Genomic DNA, 18,608 nt, shown 5'->3' on the forward strand with positions numbered 1-18,608 from the left:
AAAGGCAAGAATTAGTGTTTTGTCCAAAAAGAACAGTTGGCTTTGTATTTCTATCATGAGGCTACTTCAGCCAAGGTTTGATCTGCTGATTATTTCTACTCTCTAAGCTGGCACACATCAGTTTTTTTAATTTTACTTGCCAAATTCAAGTTGTCAAACTTTACACAAAAAGCTTTTTATGCTGCAGGTAAAGACATTACTTCAGTTTGACAGATAAATTAGTAAAAATTTATTTTATAATGCTTAACCTTTGTAAATTTTTACACATTCCAGGTTTTTGTGAAGTGTCATTTTGATTATAATCCATACAATGATAACCTCATCCCATGCAAAGAAGCAGGTTTGAAATTTTCTAAAGGAGAAATTCTTCAGATTGTAAACCGGGAAGATCCAAACTGGTGGCAGGTTGGTAAAGAGATTTTAAACCAAAACAAAGATCTCCAATAGTTGCCTCTTTAAATTATCACCTACTTCCATTTAACAGTAAACATAAGAAAAAAATATTTATACTGCAATCTGATTTCAAGCTAATATCAAGACATGACAATTGAAATATTAGAGAAAATATAATGTTTAAATTGTATATGTAACACTCATTTTGATATTACTACTACTTACTTGTTTTTGTTCTTGTATCATAAGCCTAGATGTTCTGAAATCAGTTAAAGTGGACAATTTCTAGCAGAAAGTCTTAGGTTGACTATGTTAACTGTGGTAAGCCTTCCCTGACAGCAACTGTGGGAGAAGTGGACCCCTTCCTGAGGGTGGATTTGAAGAGGGGTGAGAATAGCTATTTGAGAAGCTGTATCTTTTATTTCCACAGTGGTGGTCGATGTCTGTGAACTGTTACTTGCATGTTCATAATCAAATTATTTGGCACTATTCAATTATTAACAGTTCCTATTGCTTTAAAGTTGAATTGCTACATTCAGTCATTTAGTAGAAATGTAATCCAGTGCTTATGCTATTTTTATTTTTCAAGACACTATACACACAATAAGCATCATCAGTGCCTTTGAAAGTGGGATCAGTGAACCTTTAAGACACTAAACAACTGAGATAATAAAAATTTCAAGTGACAGTGGCAATCTGTGCAAAGAGTTTAGCATTATTAATTTCCTTTTCCACCCCTAAGTTGCTCATTCTTTGTTAGATAACAAGCAATAGTAAGCCAGACATTACTTGAAAGCAGTATATATATGACTACTTCAAAAGCAATAAAAATACTTGAATATACATCAACAACTGTTGCTGAATTCCTTTGCTCATAAGTGACAGTAATAACAGAAAGAAAGAACATATAAAGTGGGAAGGAAGGCAGAAGCTTTATTACTTCAAGTTAATTAATTTTAGAAGTCCGACACTTCAGAACTCTAGAGTAGTCTGGCACTTAGCTTACATGCTGCCTTCTGTATTGCCTTTCAAATTCTTCAGCTTGTAAATTGTGGGAGTCCAAGAGACACAAATCTGAAACACTCAATCAGTGGCAAAAATGAAACCAGTATAGTGTGATGAAAACGGTGCTATGTAGAAAAAAAGTTAGGTTTTCCTTGTCTTTTCTAGAAATGCTAGATTGTTTCTGAAAACTTACTAACTGTGAAAAATCAGCTAGTCATAAGTAAAAACTTAGAAGTTGAAAAGCAGACCATTTCTGTCAGCAAGAGACAGGCCAACCAGTTGTGGAGAAGTACAACGTTTTGTAGCTGTATGTTTTTATGTGTTCAGCTGCTGAGAATTGAGCTTGCCATGAAATAATTTTATAGAGAATCTTAGCCAAACTTTCCTTACCAGAAATACTTAAGTTACTGAGATTATAAATCTGTGGTTTCTTAGTGGAAAAAGCTTGAAGGCATGATTAGGCATGTATTAGTGGCATTCACTCTTTGTGAAATGGGAGTAAATAAGCTGCACTGGAACCTGTTTGGAGTGGCTCAAGGATACAAAATAAGTGTACTGTGTACTAGAAAGCTTTGTCACATGAGAGCTCAATGTCTGGAGCTATAGAGTTCCATTAAGGATTTTGATGCCAAAACTGTATGACTATAGGGACTTACAAAGTTACTAGTAACCATTAATGAAACTTCTATTTTATTTAAGTTTCCTGAATATTAACACTTAATGGCAAGACACAATTTTGATACCCACATCTTGAGTCTGAATTTCCAAGTCTCAGTAGTAAATCTATCAATACTTACCACTGAGGAACTCTGTGACAATATGAAACACCATGTTGATGAGAAAAACATTTCTCACAAGTTACTTATGATTTTTAATTTTTTTTTTTCCCCAGGCTAGTCATGTCAAAGAAGGAGGAAGTGCAGGGCTTATTCCTAGCCAGTTCCTGGAAGAGAAGAGGAAGGCCTTTGTTAGGAGGGATTGGGACAACTCAGGTGAGATTTGATGAATTTCAGGACTAGATTTTCCTCTGACTCCATTTGTTTTGCCTTTCCTGCCTCCTTGGATACTAGAAAACTGCTGTATGGCAATATGTAGAGTATTGCAAAATGTTAATTATTATTTGACTGAAGGACAAAAAAAGCTCAAGTCTATGCTTAGTTTTCATGATATACAAATAATTTTTGCATCTGCTATTGAAATACTAAGTGAGCTGGGAAAGGTATAAGAATTATTCTCATTATTATGTTTTATAGTGTGTGCTGAATCTTAGTAAATTCAGCATTTTGGATTTTTCTGCTGCTTTGTACAAATCTTTCCAGGAAAATAGGTTTTTTTCCTCCATATTCAGTTCTTACTATACCATCTGATGCATATGAAAATAGATGTGATCTCTTACCTTAGAATATATAAAAATCTAAAATAGTCCTTGTAAATTTAATTAATCTAGATTTGTCTATGTTCATGTAAATAAACTTCAGGAAAATACATTTAACAGAAAAACCCAATTCATCTCAATTTTTATTCCTAGGGCCCTTCTGTGGAACAATAAGCAGCAAAAAAAAGAAGAAGATGATGTATCTCACTACAAGAAATGCAGGTGTGTCTTAATATTACTTATGAACAAGAGTTTTCCAGCTATCCAAACTTGCAGACTCCAATAAATCCAAATCTGAAAGATTTGCAGCAAAATATTTTATAAATTTGATAGATCAGATAGTTTTTGTGGTTTAAAAGTAATAGTGACTATTGAAGTTATGGTAGTGCTGAGTACCTCTTTCAGTAGCTTGAAGTCACAGAAGAACTTCATATTAAAAGAAATAAAATAGTGAAAGGTTTGTTGCCAGCCTGTTGAGGGATGTGATCCTTTTATCTCTCCTCAGCACAGGGGAGGCCAGAGCTGCAGTGTGCAGGAGAGACATGGGCATACAATGGTGAAGGGGCTGGAGCATCTCTGCTATGACTCAAGGCTGAGAAAGCTGGGACTGCTCAGCCTCAAGAAAAGAAGGCTCAGGGGGATCTTGTTATCTTATCAATATGTATAAACACCTGAAAGTAGGGTTGCTCCTTTTGGGGGAGCCCAGTGGCAGGACTAAAGGCATTATCAAGAAACAATTTCTCCACTGTGCTGGTGACTGAGCACTGGCACAGTTTTCCCAGAGAGGTTGTGAAAACTCCCTCCTTGAAGATACTCAACAGCCATCTGGGCGTGGTCCTCAGTAGGTCCTCAGAACCTCCAGAGGTTCTGGTTGAGTGGGGGGTTGAATCAGATGATGTCCAGAGGTGTGTTCTGACCTCAACTATTCTGTGATGCTGTGAAAAATCACAAATTGTTAATCACAGTGCTTCCATTCTGACCAATCTTGAGTTTTCTGCTTAGAAGGAAAGGTAATAATCTGAGTTTATGCTGTCCATTTTCTCCCATGCCAATTTAAAACAAGAAAGCTTGTATCAGATTTAATGCTCTTTGAGAACCATTTATATCCGTATGTGGTCTGTTGATACATAGGAGGACTGCTTAATTTTTTTTCCTAGAGTATTGACTGTGTATTAATTAGTTTTTGTACACTTCTCAATGTAGAATTTGATCGTCATGAAATCCAGATCTATGAGGAAGTAGCCAAAATGCCTCCTTTTCAGAGGAAAACACTGGTCTTAATTGGGGCCCAAGGAGTGGGGCGAAGAAGTTTGAAGAACAGGTTTATAGTACTGAATCCCACTAGGTTTGGAACTACAGTGCCATGTAAGTTGTCAGCATTTCTACTGCAGTATCGTACTTTGAGTCTCATTATCAGAAAAATACATGATGATTATCCCAGTGACTCAAGATGGGAGTAATCTAGTCAAAGTACAAAAATGGTAGAGTGGGAAAAGAAATGTTCTTTGTCTTCTTAGACAACTGGACTAACCTATGATGACAGTGAAAATATTTGAAACTAGCAGTTAAATGTTGCTAATACTGCACAAAAACAATTACTGTATGTGCAGTATTTCAGTCTGATAGATTTCTTCATTATCAGTAGCCATCAGTTAGTGAGGGCATTCGACAAGCTCCTAATAGCCTTCTGTAATGAACAGCCAATGGAGTTTCTCAGGTCTCCTGTTTAATTTTCCATCTGTAGAAGCATGCACTTTAGTACTAGAAGTGTAGGGAAAAGCAGCAAACTTCCATTCAAGCTGAAGTGTTTTATGATCTCAAAAATTTGCACAATAATCTGATGTTTTAATACCCCTGTCCTCAAACCCATCGATTCTTTTTTTCTCCTTATCAACTTCAGAAAAACAGTCACCCCTTTCTGAAGTATTTTCTTGCCTTCATTCCTGAGAGCTATTTTGCTCATTCTTAAGATTTTTATGCTTTTTCAACTGCCCCCTCCTATTTGACTGCTGACCAGAGAAGTCTACCCTAGCTGCATTATATTCCTGCCACCTGCTTTTCAGAATTTCAAGAACAGTGTGTTCCCTATTGTGTTCCCTCACTGTTTTCAGTGAGCAAGAATTAGATATGGTAATAGGAGAGGAGGGACAGGTCTTAAAGATAAATTGTGGAACATGAAAGAAACTGAATCTCTGACACCTAAACTGGCCAGGGCACCAAGAATAGGTATGTGTGACTGATAACAAGGTTGACTTCTCAGTGGTCCTTTTTAAAAGAAATCTTTCACTGGTAATCTCATTATTTTATGTTGGCAAAATTATAAGAGTTTTTATAACATCTAAAAATTTTTATTACCTTTTAAAAAAACCCTTCAAATTACTGGCTTCTCTGAAATGGAATGTGTGTGCTTAAATACATATAAGTAATGCTACACAGTGTTAAAATGCCTTTACTTAGAGCTCTTGAATGCCCTTCAAAGGCATGAAGTTAACCTTTCCAGCCTAGCAATCTGAGAGAGTCATCTTCTGACTGTGTTAAAGCTCATTCTCTAAAATTCATTTCAAACTGATATTATAATTTTTGTGGTATTAACCATTATAGTTTTAATCTTTCTGTAGAATTTTAGCTTAAACTAGATGTTCTAGAAACATGTTTATTGCTAACAGCTTCAGAAGATAATTTCTTCAGGATTTGAGTTTTCTGTAATAATGAAACTGAGAAGAATTCCTGGAGGGCTGCACCAAGTGCTGATGTGGCACCAAGTTGTGATCCAAGTATTAATACCAAAGAGATCCAGTCACTGTTATGTTTAATATTTCTAGAGTTCAAATTTAGTTAAATAAAGGTAGTGGGCAGATAATAGGGTGAAAGGGCAGCAAAACTGATAATAATCTGATATTTTATTGTGTATGATGCTGCTTTATTTTATTTTTTATTTTATTTTTATTTTCTTTCTTAAATAATGTCTGTACTGCGTGGCGTAGCCACAACCCAAGATAGTTGCTGTTTTACTTAAATACTGGATTTAATCTCTCTGCAGAAAAATTAGCTTGCTTTAAAGGAGGGTAAGTTGTCCTGGAAAGCAGCATTAGCTGTTCTCCACTGAGGTTCTGCTACAGTTCTGGGCTTCTTCTGATACTTAAGCTTTCTTTATAGCTCATTTGGGTAATTCTACCCTGAATAACAGCAAATACAGTGAGCAAAGCATCTGCTCGGGTTTGGCAGGGGGGGTGGGGCAGATTTTGGTGTGTTCCCAGCAGTATATTTGGGAATTGAGTTAAGTTTCCATTTGATTTTCAAGTCACTTAACTAATTATTTTATTAAGTGAATAAAAATATTCTATTAATGAGTATTTTATATGGTGGAAAGGAGTAAACCAAAGGAAATAAGCAAATGGGTGGGTAAGCAACATATAGGGAAGAATAGAAATAAAGGGCACGGGAGGGGCTGTGTCCAGCTTTGAAACATACACTAGAAAAATTCACTGTTGTCTATGGTACAATTGTATATTAATGTTTATTATACTCTCCCTAATGTAATAGTCTGGTTTCATATTTGTATTCCAAATATAAAAAGAAAAGAAGTTTATGTATTAATTTTTTTGTGTAGTTACTTCCCGAAAGCCAAGGGATGATGAAAAGGATGGACAAGCATACAGATTTGTGTCACGAGCTGAAATGGAAATGGATATTAAAGCTGGCAGATACCTAGAACATGGAGAATATGAAGGAAATCTTTATGGAACCAAAATTGATTCCATCCTTGAAGTTGTTCAGACAGGAAGGACCTGCATCTTGGATGTGAATCCACAGGTATATATGATTTGTAATGTTACATGACAAGTGTAGGGGTATTGTGGGTTCACTGGCTGGACACTGGGTGCCCACCAAAGCTGCTCTGTCACAAACCTTCTCAAATGGACAGGGGAGAGGAAATACAATGAAAGGCTCATGTGTAGAGATCACTCACCAGTTACTGTCACAGGCAAAACAGACCCGAGCTGGGGAAATCAGTTTAATTTATTGCCAACCCAATCAAAGTAGGGTAATGAGAGTTAAGCCAAATCTTAAAACACCTTCTCCCCACCACTCCTTTCTTCCCCAGCTCAACTTCACTCCGGAATTCTCTACCTCCTTTCCCTTCAGCTGTACCGGGGTATGGGGAATGGGAGTTGTGGTCAGTTCATCACAGGTCATCTGTACTGCTCCTTCCTCCTAAGGTGTGGACTTTCCTCCTAGTGTGAGGACTCCTCACACTCTTCCTCTACTCCAGTGTGGGGTCCTTCCAATGGGAGACAGACCTCCATGAGCTTTTCCAAATGGGTCTTCCTATGAGCTGCAGTTCTTCATGAACTGCTCCAATGTGGATCCCATCCAGGGAGTTGCAGTTCTTCAGAAGCAGACCCCCCATGGGGGTCACAAGTCCTGCCAGAAAACCTGCTCCTGAGTGGGCTTCTTTCTCCATGGGTCTGCAAAATCCTGCCAGCAGCCTGCTCCAGCACTCTTTTCCCATGGGATCACAGCCTCCTTTGGGCGTATGTCTGCTCCGGCGTGGGATCCTCCATGGGCTGCAGGTGGATACCTGCTCCACCACAGTTGCTGTTGTGCAGTTTTCCCTTCTCCCCTTCTCTAAATATGTTATGACAGAGGTCCTGCCACCATCACTGATGGGCTTATCCTTGGTCAGCAGTAGGTATGTCTTGGAGCCAGCTGGTATTGGCTCTATCAGACATGGGGAAAGCTTCTAGCAGTTTTGCACAGAAGCCACTCCTGTAGCCCCACCACCACCAAAACCTTGACACACAAATCCAGTACAAGTATAAAGTTGAAGAGGTGGGCCTTTAAATTTACAGGTTTAAAGTTTATTGTATCAACTGAATTCTAGCTTTTGTGGCACTCAAATGGAATGACTTAGCTGGGAAAAAAAACAGCTTGTGGAGTCTTGCAGAATAGTAAATAATCTTTTTAGCCAAGGAAAGAATGATACTGAGCATTTCAAAAGGTAGTGTACGAGTTTTTAAAACAGAAATATGAATCTTTACGATGTGTTTCTGGTGATTGTAACAGACTGTTAGTGTTCTGGGGTGCCCCTTAAGTAGTGGCAACATACAGTGAGTCATTCTCATACCTTGGTTTTTTTTTTTTCTTTTTCTTTGCTTCTAGGCCCTGAAAATACTGAGGACTTCAGAATTCATGCCCTATGTGGTGTTTATTGCTGCTCCAGAGCTGGAGACTTTGCGTGCGATGCACAAGGCTGTGGTAGATGCTGGAATTACAACCAAACTTCTCACTGTAAGCAGATTATTTTAAATTTAGTTTGCTTTGAACTGAATGTTTTTAGATTTTTTCACTTTTTTTTTTACATTTTATTTTAAATGGAACTTGTTCTGAAGGTAATGTCTCTAAGAAACATGGAAGACTTTTGCTGATTATTTAGGAGAAGCTAATAAAATTCTCTATATAAGACAGATTGCTTCTTTCTGAAAAACAGATTCCTTACAGAAAAGTGTTGATTACAGAAACTATTTGAAATGTGTTCTTTGGGAAGTGTCACCTTTGATTATTTGAAGCAAATGGTAGATAGCTGATGGTGGGAATTGCTCTTCTATGTAAATTTTCCTTCACTTTCCTCATCTCTCTCCCCCAAAACATTTGTTCAGGTTTGTCCTGTAACATAGGTGTGCTTTAAAAATGGAATCTGTAATGCTTAGGAAAGATACTGCAGTCTGATTAAAAAACCACCACTATCAGAATGCAGAGTGCAGGTAGGTCTCATTCCCACATGCTGCACTGAGAATGGCTGAGAGCTGCCAGAAGAAGAAATGTGAAATAACTCCTCTTCCCCCTACCTTCCTTGGATTTGTCATGTAAAGCCAAGTGGCACATTTTATTCAGCAGTTCTTCTCTCCTTCTCTGAGACATGCAGCAAATCATAAATATTCTGTAAGGGCATGAACTTTCCCAGCTGCAGGACTAAGGCAACTAAAGCTGAGATAGTAGCAGTATCTTGTGCAATGCTGATGGGGCATTCACAACAATAAAACGAGGTGGGTTACTGTCCACCAAATGAATATGGCATTTTTAGGTTGTGGGGTTTTTTGTGGGGGTTTTTTGGGTTTTTTGTGGGGGGGGGATTTTTTTTTCAAACGTGAGATCTTTTTAACCACATGAGATACTGCCCAGTCTTAGCCATGGGTTCTGTTTATTATAGATTCAGGGATCTTTTTTGGCACTTTGCCTTTCTTCCTTCCTGCCCCAAATGAACTCTGTGTTTTGTGATGCACATACTAGAAGGAAAAGTTAAAACTGTCCAGACCAGTATAAAATTAATTTCCTTCACTTTCTCATATTTGATTCCCCAAGGGACATCCTTGCCTTTGTTTCATTTGTCCTTTTGAATAATAAAGAGAATGGTTATATTTAAAATATGCATTTATATATTGTTACAGGTTCTAAATTGCAATATAAAGAGTATGATTTTCCATTTCATATTCTTGAACTTCCTGAACAAATGAAAAACAACTGTCATTGAAAGTATTACTTTCTGCTTGCAAGTGGGTCTGTCTACAGCATTTCTAGCATATAAAACCACTCAGTTGCAAAAATTCTGGGTTTTTTTTGCTACCTTGGCTTGTCTACCATTACTGTGAAGGAAAGGCTATTCATAAACTTTTTCATTTTGGTTTTGTATTTACAACTGTATCAGGACTTGAAAATACTAAAATAAATATTATCAAGGGGACAAATCTCATAACTGCCTAAAAAATATTGCTTTTGTCCAAAAGTGGAGCAACTTTATAAATTAAAAGAAAATGAATGCACTTCATGAAGACTTCACAATGTAGGAATATAAATTTCCTGCACGTTTTGCATCTCATGTCAGAACTAAAATAATGCAGCATTTGTAGTTTACAAATGAGAAACTGATGTCAGGTGAGCAAGGCTGAAATGGAGCCTTTAAAAACAGTAAGGTATTTTAGAGCTTTATTCTACTAGAAATGTACAGTTGTCCTTCATTTTATACCAATTTAATTCTTGGATTTTTTAGTGCTTTTTGTGGAACAAAAAAAGGGCATAACTGCAGTTGCATAACTGATTGACTCAGCCACTCCTAAAGCATTAATTTTATTCTGATTGAATCATCAGTTCACATACATAATTATTATCTGCCTGTTGTGCACCCATGTGCTTCTTTTGACTTCCTTAGAAACTGCAAGACCTGGAAGCATTTGGCTGCCATGTTGAACATTATTGGCACCACTCGTAGCATTTTCAGCCCATGCAATGCAGTTTAGCTTAGCTGATTTACTATAAATGAAAACTTTCATTATTTTTAAAATATTCTCAGTATATATCTTTAAAGAACTAGTTGCAGTATGTACTGAAGGGACATTTGGAAGGATTTGTCAAGTCTTCTGTTCTGAAAAAATGTTCTTGAAAATCTCTTTGACAGGACACTGATTTGAAAAAAACAGTGGATGAAAGTGCACGGATCCAACGAGCATACAACCACTATTTTGATCTGACCATTGTAAATGACAACCTGGACAAAGCCTTTGAGAAGCTACAGACAGCTATTGAGAGACTGAGGCTGGAGCCACAGTGGGTCCCAATTAGTTGGGTATATTGAGAATTTCCAAGAGGAGCTTAAGTAACAAATCACATCACTGCAGCAAACACGCTATTACAATGTTGTGTAGATACCAACAATAACCTATGGCACCTGTGCATTTTTACTCTGTGTATATTCGAAAGTACACTGTTCTGAATTTTTATAAAAATGTTGAAGTGAAAGTGTACTTAAATATGTAATTTATTTTAATTTTTCTAACTTTTTACAGATAACCTTTCTATTCATATCACACGAAGGAAATGCGTTTAAGCATTTTTATATGTTTTGATTTAGTACCTTTGCCTTTTTCATCTAAGAAACCTTTGATCATTCACTTCAACATTTACATCTTAGTCTTACATTTTCACTGTGATTTGAAAAAAGGATACTTGAAACAACTTTTGTAAAACCTGTTAACGTCAGTATTTAACTGGTCAAACATCTATAGCTCTTATGAGGAAAGAACGCTAATTTCATGGGTTTGTTTTTTTTTTTTCTTCCTTAAAGAAATAACTATTTCATGGGAGCAGAATATTAAATATTTAAAGCAGCAACCAAGACACAGCTCTATTGCTCCAGTGTCTTTTGGCTTAATGTTGGTGCATTCTGGATGTTTCATAAATTCCTGATGTCTCTTGATTTAGACAGCTGTGGTGTGGGTTCCCTTACATGTGTCTCTTGAATACTTTGCAAGCTGTTTCTTAGGCTGTTCTTGGGAGCCAACCTGTTAACCCATTATTGTTGAAGTTCTGACATTGGAAAGCTTTTACATGGGGTAATTCAGTGCAATTTGAATAATGGTGAAGTAGAGAGGGAACCTGATAATGGGGTGGAACCTTGTAGAGTGACGCTTAAAGTTTAGGATTATTTATTCACACTTGTGAAAACACATTGCTTAAAAAAAAAAAAAAAAAGGCACGTTTTCCTTTCTTAGGACATTGTTTTATATTTGTATAGTGATCTGTGGCTTAATTTCCTGTGAGATCTAGCTGGGTTCTATATTATCTTTTTGAATATTTGTATGTGATCAACTGCTGTATTTTTAAGAGTCTGATGCAATGGAATTTCTGAGCTTTTTGTTTGCATTTTTCAATAGGTAGCTTGTGAACTCAAAGCTTACTGCTAAAAAGCAATGTTGTTTATACCTTTTGCTTTGCAGCATATTTATTTACTTTCTTTTAGTGACAGTTTTCCCCTTTGTAGGTTCATTGATAGAATTCATGTTAGAATCATATAATTGAACACCAGGTTGGAAGGGACCTCAGGGATCATCTGGCCCAACCTTTAGAGGCTAAACCTTTTAGGTTCATCGATCAAAACATATTAATGTAAATTTCTGCTTAATAAGAACAAAGCTTAGCTTGTGGCTTGTGATCCTATTTTATATTACAGTGTCAGCTGTTGTATATAGCAACATTCACCATCACTCACCAGGCTGGGTGTCTAAACTGAAGTCATCTATTTGTTTAATTGCTCTTCCATTTGACAGGCACCTGACTTCTTAATTGTTTTTCATCACCAAAGTGTGACACGGAATGCTATCATAAGGCAACTTCCTCAGAACTGTTTCTGAAAGAAAAGAGGCTTAGACACTGTAAAAGAGTATTTTTTCCTGGGGCTTTAAAGACTTCTATGTGCACAAGGAAAAAAAGAATGGAGTATAGGAAAAATGTAAGTCTCAAAAAAACCTTAATCACCAGTATAATACAGATGATTTTAAAAAGCCTATAAAGTTGGTTGTTGGGGGGAATAGGAGCAGGGGAGGCTTAAGATCCCAGTGTATGTGGAAAAAGTCTAAACTGTGACTAACACAAGTAATCTTTGTGGCTCTTAAGACTGATATTTCAGTCTTGAAAGGAGCCTGAAATTCTCTGAGGAAAGTTTGTACCACTACTTTGTTTCATTGTTAAACTGTTCTGCTTTAAGTTAGTCAGGGTTTTTAACACTGGCACCAGCATGAGGCTTCTGTTTTCCTTACCCAGGAGACATGTTCTGAGATTCTATTGCTCAGAGGCTGCTTTGAGAAATGGATTGAGTGTTTTATGTAGGAGCAATCATAGCAGAGCCTTCTAATGATTTACTATTGGCATTCTATGCTGAAGGTGACTAAACTGTGTTTGTATGCTGTGTAATAGGAGACCTACACAAGCTGTAAATAAGATGTGCTATCTGATGCCTTTTCACTGAGTTAGAAAAGACTCTATTTGTGATGCCAAAAGTGGGCTGAGCTCACTCTTCCTCAATGAATGGAATGAGAAGATTCTTCAGTTTCCACACCATCCTACTTCATATTGCAATTACATTTATTTTTTTTTCCCCTGTAAATGTACTTAACCAAATGAAACACATGAAACACAGGCACCAAGGTTCAGCTAGGAAAACCTTTATGCTCCTCCTATTCCATCCCAGAGAAAATCCTGTGATAAGAGCCTCCCTTGCAAGCAGTCTCCACATAGCCATGCCTTTCAGCACACAGTGTTTTTAAATCAGGCAGTTAGCATAAGGGAGCCCAGGGGCTGACCTTTTGGTGGTGTTTATGTAGTGAGAAGGACAATTTTGAAGCAATAGGAGATGGCTTGCTCAGGTTGCATGCAAAGAGCATATTAAAGTGTCTGTGGGTTTTAACTGGATGTCCACATGCAGGTTGTAAGGGAAAAAGCAACCCAAAACACGACACACCTTGCATAGATGAATTAAATCTTGAAAACAGAGTTCAGGTTGGCAGGTATATAATGTTGGAGTGGGGAGAAGGGGTTGGGTTGGTTTAGTGGTGGTGGGTTTCGTTTTGCGTTTTAGCAAAATCTGATTTTCATCAGATATTCTGCTTAGCTTGTCACTTCCTGTTAGGATGACTAATATGAGTGTTACTTTTTTCAAAAGAAACAAAGAACATTCTAGGAAGTTGTTAGGATGGTGGTGCCATTTTGGTCATATACACAGTGGTGACAACCCTGACCTGTTTGGCCATGTTACATCAGTTCTGAGAGACCTGTACGTTGTGCAATTAGGGGAGAAAGAGACAATGAAAGGCTGGCTTTGAGCAAGGGGAAATCATTTGAGTATTTAGGGGGAGGGACGGTTAAAATAACTAAAATTTAATGTGTTTCATTCATTTTCCAGATACTAACAGGAAAACTTTACATTGACTGTTAATGATAATAGGTGTGTCTGAGCGAGGTGAAGATGCTGCTAAATGTTTAAGAAATGTGGTATGTATCACAAGATAAATATTTAAGTAGTTTAGAAAAGTAAATTATCAAATAGTTGTCTGTGTATATGTATGTATGTATGTGGGTGGTAAAACAAAAAAATGCTCATGTCTGCTATTACATTACAAAGCTACCATGACTTAGTCCAGAAATGTACCTGCATGTGAGACTTTAGAACTGGTACACTTCTCTACCTGGTTTATTGTGTTTACTAATGTATATTTTTCTAAATATACAGATATTTCAATCTAAAAATTCTATATTTATCTGTAATTTCTATCTGGTTTGGACAGTGCATGAGGTGCTGTAAAATTCTGTACATAGAGACTTATAGAAGAAACGCTGTAGTTGCCCTGTGAATGAAAAGTAATACGTAAAAGTACAGTCAGTATGCCAAGACCCGTAAGTTATTTACTTAAATGCATCAAAAATTCCTTTAAGTGTGCACCAGACTCAACGTTAATGTAAATACTTTGGTGCATGTGTACCCAAGTGATTACCTTGCTGTCTCTAGATGCTACACTAGCAGGTCTACTTTAGGTTCTACATCATGTGGCAAGAGGCAGTCATTTAAAATTTAAGAGGATAATTGTAATGAGATATGTCATCATGCATAGATCTATAAAGTTCTTTCAACATGTTCTGCCAAAATAAAATGCTGGCAAAATTGGAGCAGAATGACAAGACTGTGCTAGCTGAGGGAAATGGAATTTATAACCAAGGCAGTATCTGCAACCCGGGCTGTGTTCTGAGATCAGCTCTGTGTGCTCAGCCATGCAAAGCTTTTGTGGAGCAGGGTGGCAGATCAGCTCATCACTTCTGAATTGGTGTTTATATAATCTGTCACATCTTGGATAGGCTCAAAATGTGACACGTTTTTTTTTTCCCCAGTCCTCTGTACAATTTTAACCCATTGCAGCTCCTTCGGTTCACATGGAAATGACTTGCAGTACAAACTGCCTGCAGCTCAGTGTTTAAAGTCACTTGTTCTTTGTTTTGAAGGGAAAGATTCAGAAATAGGAAACTAGGGAGAAATAGGGAACTTTTTTTTTTCTTTTAAGCACAGAAAATTCCTGGCTAGGTCTGCTTTGGTTTCCTATCCAGTTTTCGTGGCTACTGCTGTTTTCTCCAGACTGAATTTTGACGCTGATGCTGTTTCTTTCTACACTGATTGTGCCTACTGCAGTAGATGGATTCCCCAACACTCACTGAGCCTGTAGGTACAGCTGTAAAACAAACTACAGGTGGAAGTCTGCTGCATCTGCCATGCAACTGTTTGTGGCCCCTTTGCTTCACGTAGGGCTTCCTCCCTCACCCACATTCTGAAGAGCTGAAGTACTGCAGTGTTATTGCCAAACTTCTGGTACTGCTTTTGTGAAAGTGGTGAGAAAGCAGTTTACTGATGTCTGGGTAGTGGTTATTGGATAGAAAGAGTTGTAGTCTGCAGGCCTCTTGCCTTAAATACCCCTCTGGCTGTCAGTCCCTGCATCTCCCGAGCCATTAAAAGGATTTCCATAGTTAAGGTATTTTAAATTGCTTTCCGTGATGGGCTGTCACTACTGAAGGTGGTAAAGTCCAATTGTTTTTTTCATTCCTTTTTTTTTGTTTGTTTTTTTTGCCTACCCTTGGTTTTTGTGGTTTTTTTACAAGCCTACTGATAGGAATTATCTGGGATTCTCAGCTTGTGTCGTGTAGAGGAACAGGTTGTCAATGTAAACATCGGTATTTAAATTGGTAGAACTTACCTGTTACCAGTCCCAAGACCAGGAAGATGCTGGGGGCAGGGAGGAAGTGAAAACACTTGTAAAATAACCAATTTTCAAAGGCAGCTTTGGCTTCCAAACATATGTACAGTGTGCTCATGTGCACACACATATAAATACATAAAAGTACTCTAAGTAATTCAGATGGCATCTGGTAATTTACCTGAAGGCTTCACAGTGGGACATTATGCCACAAACTTCCACGTGTTGTACTGCTGCATTCTCAGTTAAGTTGCTGGCTCTGCAGCTTTAATTTACCTGTAGATTTATAACAAGCTCCAGCTTGGTGAAGGCTGTTAAGCAGTTTCACCTCCAAATAACTGTTCAGGTTTTCTTTTTTTAAAGCAAAGTTTCAGCATTATTTGTATTTTATAGAATAAATTACACTTAATGTAAATGTGAACTTGGTTCTTAGTATTTGTAACTCTTCCTCGTGCTACTTGGGTACGGAGATCCTTCTGCTGCCAAGGCAGTGTGGTTGGATGTGGGATACTTAATGACCAGCCTGCCAGGCTAATGTAATTAAATGGTCCTGGAAACACTTTATTCCATTTATCCTTTTCCTTTTAATGTCATTAGCTCCATGCTAATGCTTCTCCTTGCAAGGCTGGCCCTTCTCACAGCTAATCCAAGTATTACTCCATAAATAGTCAACACTTACCTAGAATACAATAAAACCTCTTCCAAAAACCCCACGTAACTTCTCTGTTATTGACCTCTGACATGATACATAGTGTAGAGAAAAGTGAACACTGCTTCTTTCTACAGTTCTGGGGAGGGCTGGTGGGGAAATTCTGGGCTGCAAACATTTTTTTAGGTTTTTTTTCCTTGGTTTAGATTTTGTACACTATTAGATACGGAGACGATAACATTGAAATGTATTTTTCCTTCTTTAAAAATGCATGCTGCACATTCCTTCCCCCTCATCATGCATTATTTTGCCTGTGTGAAACACTTGCGTACTGTGGTGTGAGGAGGGGAATCACTTCCTTAGGTTTTAAAATACAATCAATTTTGCGACTTTCCCACTCCAGACTGGGCTAAGAACTGTAAAATCTTGGTGAAGTGTTCGGATATCAATGTGTATTGGAAGTCTCTCACCGTGCATTTCTTACCTTGCTTGTTCTCACAAATGCTTTTGCCTGTTGGAAGCTCTTGTGGGACTTTTGTTTTTCTTTTTTTATTCTACAGCATATTAAATTAAACTGGATTTGACATTTGTAAAACTTTAAAAACTGCTCTCCTGTAAAAACACTTTCTTTAGCTGAAAACATCCTACAAAAAATCTTAACTATTAGCTAAACTTTCTAATGTAAACATGAAGATGATTTAGTACCTAGGTGTTGTTTGAATACAATCCTGTAGAGCAGGCCTAGGAGATGGGACTTGTTAGCATTTTGATTTCATATTGATAAAAGTCAGCTAATACATGGGACATTTTTAAATTGTGACTTGTTTTCTAAAACCCCTGTTGTCTTTTTCACAGCTAATATTTTCACAGTAAACACAGCCAAACATAAAAATGTTAATGTATAAATTGTGAAATTCTGTTAATTCCCAACAAAATATTTTTGTATATAATAAAGATTTAATATTGAAAAAACAAATGTAATTGGCTTTTCTCTTTTTTTTTTTCCTTTTTTTTCTTTTTGGATCATACTGTTAAATTTTAGATAAATAAGGAAGTTATCAAGCAACATGTGCACATCTGCCTCTGAAGTGATCCTTTCCTGCTCAACACTTGCTCCACATTACCATACACAGAGCACTCTCTCCTCATATACCCATATGTCCATGTGCTGGTACCAAATGTTACACTGACTTCTCTGCACAGACCCAGCTTTGCTCTCAGTGCTGCTGTTTTGTTGGGTTGGTTGTGTGGCTTTTAGTGTAGCTGGCATCAGGGGCACACCTGTGCTGCAGGTGTAGTGTTCAGGCCTCATTTAGTGCTCACAGTTCAGAGAAGCAGCGTTCGAGTGGGTCTTGTTCAGCTTGATGTTCCTGAACGTGTCAAATCCCCTTTCAATGTGTAGAGCTCTTGGGGCCTCTTCAACTCCATCTCATTGCTGAATTTTGGCTGCTTGTTTTCTGAGTGCTGCAGCATTGAGGGAGTTGTGCTCCCAGGCCCACAGTGTAATTAGCCAAGGTACAAAAACCCAAGGGTCTTGGGACTGCAGCTTCTGAGGCAAGAGGGGTAGGTACTGACAGTCAGGCTGAGCCCCTCAGCCCTGGTGACAGCACCTGCTCTTTGAAAAGAGGCTGCTTGACCTCATCCTCCCTGGTCCCCATCTGATTCTGAACTGCCATGTGTGGCTTATTCCTCCTTCCCCCAGGAGAATGGGGATGTACAGCAAAAGGGAAGAGACATTTTTGGGAGGGAAGCCAGGGTATGAAATCAAACCTTTAATGAGACAAGCACCATTCTTCTCTGCAGCTCTTCTACCACCTCCAGTTTCCAGGGAAGACCCTGTCTAACCTTGAAAAAAAAAAAAAAAGCATTTTCTGCATGAGGCCAGCCTGTCACAAGGAACTGCTGTTTTATCTAAAATGCAGTGGGTGCACCTCCACCTCCTCTAAAGCGGATTCTGAATTCATTTGGCTCAGGGCATCTTAAGCTGTGGTCCCAAAGAGTGTGTTCTCACTCAGCTTAGAGAAGGAGAGGAGTTACATAGTGAGAGATGTGTCTTCTGCTGCTGCCTTGGATCTTCATATCCCCAGTCTGAAATATTTTTGATATGACTGTGCATAAGGATCCCACTTCCAAAAGTATGGAAGAAGGAACTGGAATGGAAAACAAACACAAACTTTCCTTAGTGTTTCTTTTCTTCCCCAGCTGTGCTGCTCAGGTCTAGAGGTGCTTCTGTGGCAAAAGAAGCACTGCCAAACAGAGGAAAGCTGGGAAAACCCTCCACAAAGTGCACACAAAAGGACAAAGCCAAGACTAATGCTCAACCAATGTCTCTGATAACCACTGCCAGCCCCTCTGCTGCCCTCACCTTGGCTTTGTCAGCAACCTCTGTACTCCTCAGCCTGAAGCTGCTCAGTGGATTTTACAAAAGAACAAGAGTGGTATCTAGGGCTGAAAGCAAAACGTCAGGAAACAAACTTTTTTTTTTAAATGATGTTTCTGCAGAACACCTACAGTTTGTTGTTTGCCTCCCCCCTTTAAACAAATCCCATCTCCTACATACACGACACAGCACAATTACCCTGGGAGCATTTATGTGATGTAGGCCACATACAGCTCACAC

General features: G+C 38.1%; 1 protein-coding gene across 2 annotated transcripts in view; it reads left to right on the top strand.

The window, feature by feature from the left end:
* Positions 1 to 16,964, top strand: part of MPP6 (membrane palmitoylated protein 6) — a 59,792-nt gene extending 42,828 nt beyond the window's left edge. For both annotated transcript variants that reach the window (XM_030445391.1, XM_030445390.1), the window contains exons 6-12: positions 274 to 405; positions 2,291 to 2,390; positions 2,927 to 2,995; positions 3,977 to 4,138; positions 6,384 to 6,586; positions 7,937 to 8,065; positions 10,227 to 16,964. In XM_030445391.1, the coding sequence (XP_030301251.1) occupies positions 274 to 405; positions 2,291 to 2,390; positions 2,927 to 2,995; positions 3,977 to 4,138; positions 6,384 to 6,586; positions 7,937 to 8,065; positions 10,227 to 10,403 (972 nt within the window). In that variant the 3' untranslated portion in view covers positions 10,404 to 16,964. The remainder of the gene's footprint in view (positions 1 to 273; positions 406 to 2,290; positions 2,391 to 2,926; positions 2,996 to 3,976; positions 4,139 to 6,383; positions 6,587 to 7,936; positions 8,066 to 10,226) is intronic.
* The last annotated feature ends 1,644 nt before the right edge of the window (positions 16,965 to 18,608 follow it).

The sequence above is a fragment of the Calypte anna genome, chromosome 2 (genome assembly GCF_003957555.1).
Source record: "Calypte anna isolate BGI_N300 chromosome 2, bCalAnn1_v1.p, whole genome shotgun sequence".
NCBI lineage: Eukaryota > Metazoa > Chordata > Aves > Apodiformes > Trochilidae > Calypte > Calypte anna.